This window comes from Thermobia domestica, chromosome 14 (assembly GCF_964235325.1).
Source record: "Thermobia domestica chromosome 14, izTheDome1.hap1.1, whole genome shotgun sequence".
NCBI lineage: Eukaryota > Metazoa > Arthropoda > Insecta > Zygentoma > Lepismatidae > Thermobia > Thermobia domestica.
The window spans coordinates 81,620,743-81,627,627 of record NC_137467.1 but is presented as its reverse complement, the minus strand read 5'-3'; the positions used below and the strand labels follow the sequence as shown (position 1 = coordinate 81,627,627).

The 6,885-nt window shown below is 37.4% G+C and overlaps 1 protein-coding gene across 1 annotated transcript; it reads right to left on the bottom strand.

Annotated features, from left to right (window-relative positions):
• Positions 1–1,421: 1,421 nt before the first annotated feature.
• LOC145669886 (uncharacterized) lies at positions 1,422–6,602 on the bottom strand. Its single transcript, XM_081738233.1, has 2 exons — positions 5,675–6,602; positions 1,422–5,434 (listed from the first exon to the last, which is right to left on the bottom strand). The coding sequence occupies exons 1-2, from the start codon at positions 6,600–6,602 to the stop codon at positions 1,422–1,424; spliced, it is 4,941 nt and encodes a 1,646-aa protein (XP_081594359.1).
• Between the last annotated feature and the right edge of the window lie 283 nt (positions 6,603–6,885).

Here is a 6,885-nt window from a genome sequence, read left to right as displayed (position 1 = left end):
TCTGAAAAAAAAAATACTAGAAGCTGTATATTCTTAGGGGTGAGTTTTTGGTAATTTTCTTACAAACGACACAGACTGTTTTATCCAGATTTCATAAATTAATATACCATTAATAACCTGGCAATATGGCATAATACGTTTGTTCTGAGAAAAAAATACTAGAAGCTGAATATTCTTAGGGGTGAGTTTTTGGTAATTTTCTTCCAATCGACACAGACAGTTTTATCCATCTTTCATAAATTAATATATCATTTATAACCTGACAATATGGCATAATTCGTTTGTTCTGAGAAAACATACGAGAAGCTATATATTCTTAGGGGTAATTTTCTTACAAATGACACAGACAGTTTTATCCGTCTTTCATAAATTAAAATATTATTAATAGCCTGACAATATGGCATAATTCGTTTGTTCTGAAAAAAATATACGAGAAGCTGTATATTCTTAGGGGTGAGATTTTGGGTAATTTTCTTCCAATCGACACAGACAGTTTTATCCATCTTTCATAAATTAATATACCATTAATAACCTTACAATATGGCATAATTCGTTTGTTCTGAGAAATTACGACAAGCTGTATATTCTTAGGGGTGAGTTTTTGGGTAATTTTGTCAAAAACGACAGGCCATTTTGTTCAGAAAAAGGTATTTCATTAATAACCTGACTATAAGTCAACGTGGGGTAGTTTAATTTTGGGTGATTTTATGGGAGGGGGAGCGATTTTCTCAAGAAAAATAGTTCATATTGTAAATGAATATTTCATTAGAAACGGTACTATGTAGCGTAGATTACTCCTTACGAACAAATTTCTTGTTTTAGTGTGGAAAATCTACAAATGGTAGTTTACTTTTGGGACTGAGTTTTCTTTTCGTGAAATGTTTCGAAAACGTCTTGTACAATATGAATGTATATATTTGTAGCTTCACTAAAGTACAATAACAATGCTAAAAACAATATTCATACTAGTGGACTGTAATGCTTGGTTCGTACACCACATGAATGCAACCAAATATAAATTCACTGTATTTAATGATTACAACTTCAGTTTGCACAGAAAAAATAATACACAAGAATAAACATGTTCACAAGGTCCTTAGTTGTAAATGATTTTGATAGGATGGCTTATTGTTTGTGCTAAAATGTTTGATCTTCGACCATAATATATGGTCCACCAAATCTTCATGTTCTTGCTGCCACACTCACACCCACACCAAACAATAGAAAAGCGTTAAGCAACTTGAACACTGTTGCCAGCTAAAGGCACACACACTGTTAAATACACAAATAATCCCAAACATACTCCCCCCTGTTGGTCAGCTAAGGTCTGACCAAATAAAACAAAATGATACATATAAAAAACGAAACAAACACAAAACTTGAAGAACTGTACTTATTTTTAGATTACTCAAATCTCAATTCTAATCCTTGTTATATGGTAATGCAACTAGTTTGTTGATGGAACGTTTATATGTTCCAGTTGTAGTACGAACCGTCACTACACGAACTAAGAAATCCTTTCCTGGGAACACTTTTTCAATGATGCCCAATTTCCACTGCAATGCAGGAATGTTGTCTTCAATCAGCAAAACTACATCTCCGACCTTGAGATTGTGTTGCGGTGAAGTTGTCTTAGAGCGTTGTTGAAGACCATGTAAATAATCTCGGGACCATCTCTTCCAAATGTGTTGTTTTAGTTGTTGTATCTTCTGCCAACGAGATAAGCGGTTGTGTGGTAGATCGGTGAGGTTAGGCTCTGGTAAAGCTGAAAGTGCTTCTCCAATTAAAAAATGTCCAGGGGTGAGAACACTGATGTCGTTAGGTTCACTTGATAGCACTGTAAGTGGTCGAGAGTTGAGACAGGCCTCAATCTGTGTCAGTAATGTTGCAAACTCTTCATATGTTAACACTGCACCCTTTGTAATACGAACTAGATGGTATTTCATTGATTTTATACCGGCTTCCCATAGTCCTCCAAAATGCGGCGAATTTGGTGGTATGAAGTGCCACTGAATTCCTTCGGTCGATGTAAAATCATGAACTTGAGAACTAAAAGGATCTGATGAAAACAGCTGATACAATTCTTTCAATTCGTTGTTGGCTCCAACGAAATTTGTGCCATTGTCGCTGTATATATTGAGACATCTTCCTCGTCTGGCTATGAATCTGCGTAAAGCTGCTATGAATGACTGCGCACTAAGATCTGTTACCAATTCCAGATGTATTGCCTTGGTGGATAAACAAACAAATAATGCAACATATGCCTTACGTACAGATCTATTTCTAACTGCTCCTGATTTTATGTAAAACGCTCCAGCGTAGTCCACGCCTACGTTTAGGAATGGTCTGGCTTGCTGCACACGAGCTGCTGGCAACTGTCCCATAAGTTGTTTTGAACCACTGGCCTTTAACTTGAAACACGTGAAGCAATGATGGATCACTTGTTTTACCACCTGTTTGCACCTGATGATCCAATATTTCTGGCGTAGTGATGATATTAATAATTGGGGTCCAGCATGAAGTAATCTTAAGTGTTCTGCTTCAACTATAAGTTTTGTTAAGTGTTGATTTGAAGGCAGAACTATTTGATGTTTGGCGTCAAACGGAAGTTGACTATTCTCCAATCTTCCTCCAACTCGGATCATGCCTTCACTATCTAAAAATGGATGTAAATTGTTCAATTTACTTCTTGACGGAACAATGTTTCCATTACGAAGATACTGTAATTCGCTGTGAAATCCAATTTCTTGTGTCCATTTGATGCAAACACGGAGCGCTGTGTGGAGTTCTTGTACTGAAAGACCTTCTGTTAGTTTGTTTTGCTTGTGTCTGATGTTATGAACAAAACGTCTACAATATGCTATTGTCCTAACTAACCTTGACAATTTTGAGAATCTTGTTATGGTTTCATTACACCAATTGTCTAAAGTGACTGTCAATGTTATGGTTCCCTTACTCTCTGGAACTTGATCTGGTTTCAATGAATCCTTACTTGTCACTGACCAATTAGATTCTAAACTAGAAAGCCATTGTGGACCGTGCCACCATAATGAATTGTCCTTTATGGAAACTGCATCTATTCCTCTTGAAATCAAGTCTCCAGGATTGTCTGAAGAAGTTACATGTTTCCAACAGCTAACGTCAGTTAAGTCTTGAATTTGAGCCACTCTGTTGGCAACGAAAGGTTTCCATTTATTACATGGAGAAGCTAGCCATGCCAACACGATTTGGGAGTCGGTCCATAAATGGACGCTACTTATGTTCAATTTTAAAATTGGTAAAATCTTGTGAACTAATTTTGCCAAAACAACTGCTGCGCATAACTCCAGACGTGGGAGAGTGATTTTCTTGACTGGGGCCACACGTGATTTAGCACATAATAACTTAACTGATATTTCTCCTTGTTGATTGATCGATCGCATATAAATGCAGGCTCCATATGCTCTTTGAGAAGCATCTGAAAAACCATGGATCTGAATCTCCGCTATGTTTCCTTCAACGAGTACATATCTGTCGAATTTTATCTGATTGATTAATGGAAGTTGCTTGTACAATTGAGTCCATTTCCTTGCTAATTCCATTGGTATATTGTCGTCCCATTGAACCTTTTGCCGCCACAATTCTTGCAAAAATATTTTGTATGAAATGACAACTGGTGAAATTATTCCTAATGGATCGAATATAGTGGCAATGATGGAAGCAATCTGGCGTTTAGTAATGCACTCTTGAACCTTCACTGGTGACGTCTTGCTTTCAACGAGAAACATATCCTTGTCTGGATGCCATGACAATCCTAATGCCTTGACGCCTTGGCCCTCATGGAACTGGATTGGACGCTGCACTTCTCGAAGCTCTGGCGAGATGGATTCCAATAACCTTGGATCATTCGAACTCCATTTCCTAAGTATAAAACCTCCCTTTCCCAGTAACTCTATCAATTGTTTCTGGACCTCTAGAGCTTGCTGTATGTTGCTCATGCCACTACAAACATCGTCAATATAGAAATCTCGACGTAATATTTCTGCTGCTACAGGGTAATTATGCTCTTCTTCGTCTGCTAATTGCTGTAGGCATCTTGTGGCCACAAATGAAGCACATACCGTACCATACGTTAGTGTTTTCAACTCAAAAACTTGAATCGGTTCATTTCTTGATCTTCTCCACAATATACGTTGTAATGGCGTGTCTTCTGGATGAACATTGACCATGCGATACATCTTAGCGATATCTGCAGTGAATACTATCGAATGAGTTCTAAAGCGCAAAATGATAGAAAACAAATCTTGCTGTATTGTAGGACAAACTAAGAGAATGTCATTGAGGCTTTTTCCGCTGTCAGATTTTGCTGAAGCATCAAACACTACACGGAGCTTCGTTGTAGAGCTTGTGGGCTTAAAAACTGCATGATGTGGCAAATAGTATGCAACGCTGGCGTCCTCCTTTTTACTCTCATCTATCCTTACCATGTGACCAAGATCTTCATATTCTTGCATGAATTCTGTATATTTAGCTTCAAAATCCGGGTGTTGATCGAATCTTCTTTCCAATTGCTTTAATCTAACCAATGCCTGCTGATAAGAATCGCCTAAAACTGTACGGTCTTCAAGCAAAGGCAATCGTACAATGAAACGCCCTGTATGATCTCTCGTTGTATTCTGAACGAAATGTCGCTCACATGCAAGCTCTTCGCTTGATCTAGGTGTAACAGTAATTTCTTCTAGTTCCCAGAATTTTTGAAGTTGTTGCTGTAGATCTATGTTTGTCTTCACAAAACATGTTGTTAATGGAATATGGGGGTCACGTTCTTGAGGAATGCGTCCTGCCACGATCCATCCCAATTCTGTCTCCTGAAGCACTGGAAAATCACCTGGCCGCGTTTTGTGTCCTGACTTCATAATTATGTAGAATACTTCCGCACCTAAAAGAATATCTATGTCTCCAGGCGTATTAAAAGTAGGATCTGCTAGAACAGTGTCCTTGGGAATGTTCCAATCGTCATAATTAATTCTTTCTTCCGGTAATTTACTTGTAATGTGAGGGAGAACTGAACAACTTATATTCAATGAAAATGTGTTAACACATGAATGGACACAAATATCTACAGAGTACTTTGTATTAGATATCGCTTGATTTATACCTTGAATTGGAGTATACTGTCTATACCGTTTGATGTTCAATTGTTGCACCAAATTCTCTGTTACGAAATTGGTCTGACTAGCACTGTCTAGAAGCGCGCGACAAGGAACCAAATTTCCCTTATTATCCCTTACTTTTACTATTGCAGTAGATAACAACACTCTTGCGTTAGGCCTAGCCTTTAATGCACAATATGACACTTGCCCTAAATTTTCACTGGAATCTGAGTTGTTACTACGCTTTTGCACCGTAGCACTGCTTACACTTGGAAACCGCACTGATTTGTCCTTTGTTACGTCTACATGCAATAATGTATTGTGCTTTTTGGAACACTTTTTACAACCTCTCGATTTACAATTCTTCAAAAAATGATTACTTTTCAAACAATTCATGCATAATTTATTTTTACGAATGCACTCTAACTTTTGGCTGTGTGCCGCATTCACAAAAGACGAACAAGAATATAAGGGATGCTGGTTATTACAAAATTCGCATGCATTTGAAAATGTTGATAAATAAGTCTTTGATGACTGAATACTTTTTGTTTGCTTGTTTTGTACGCTACTACTCTGCTTCACACCATCAATACTAGTTCTCATGTTCTCAAGCACCTGACAACGTTTCTCGAGAAACGAAAAGAATTCTGATAAAGCAGGAAAATTAGAATTCGTATTTTGAAGCTCCCATGACTTTCTAGTAGTTGCATCTAATTTTGATACAAAGTGTTGGGTCAAAATTACGTCTGTGAGGTTTACGTTTGGCTCAAGTGCTTGTAGCGCATTTATATTGCTAGTAGCTGTATTTATAAAAGCGCGAAGTTCACTTACATTTTCTTTATACACTGGCTTGATTTGTAGTATTTCGTGAATGTAAGAAGAAGCAATTAGCTTTTTGTTTGAATACCTGTCAACGAGTAATTGCCATGCTACTGAATAATTTGTTTCGGTAATTGGTAAATTTTCAATTAGGTTTAACGCTTCGCCCTTAAGAGAAGTTCGGAGGTACTGAAACTTCTGTACTGTGGAAATGTCTTTATTCTCGTGAATAAGAGATATAAAAGTGTCTTTATATGATAACCAATGTTTACAGTTCCCGTCAAATGCAGGCAACTGTATGACCGGTAATTTAACTTGTGCGCTACTGCTAGTGCTATTATTAACAGCTGATTCTTTATTTCCATGTTTTAAAACAAGTGCTTGCATTTGAGCCTCTAAAGAAAAATACACATTTTCAATTTCTGCACGAACGTTTAATGCTTCCGCTTCGGGTTCGATTTGATCAATTTCAATAGTATCTTGCACCTCCTGCAACTTTGACCAGACGTTATTTAGATGTTTTAAGCGTGCACGTATTTCTTCTATATTGCCTTCGTTTGGATCAAAGGCCTGAACAAAAGTGTTTATTCTGGTTAACTGGCCTCTGTATGCAGATCTTTGCCTTAAAAGACGCTGGTGTGATTCACTCATGATTAAATGCTACGCAGAAATATGAAGAATAAAAAACTACTGACCTGAAGATAATGTTTTTCTCTTTTTTTTTCTTTTTTTACCTATGAAATATACTCCAGAAGCCTGGTCCTGGTACAACAGCTGTCCGCCTACACAAAACGTGATTATTGTCCAACGTACGTGATAACACCACATATAGGTCGACACAAACACATGTCTCTTCACAACAGCACAGAACAATTCTCAGAAATCTTCGCACTCATGTGGCCCGGATAGGACCAATGTACAATATGAATGTATA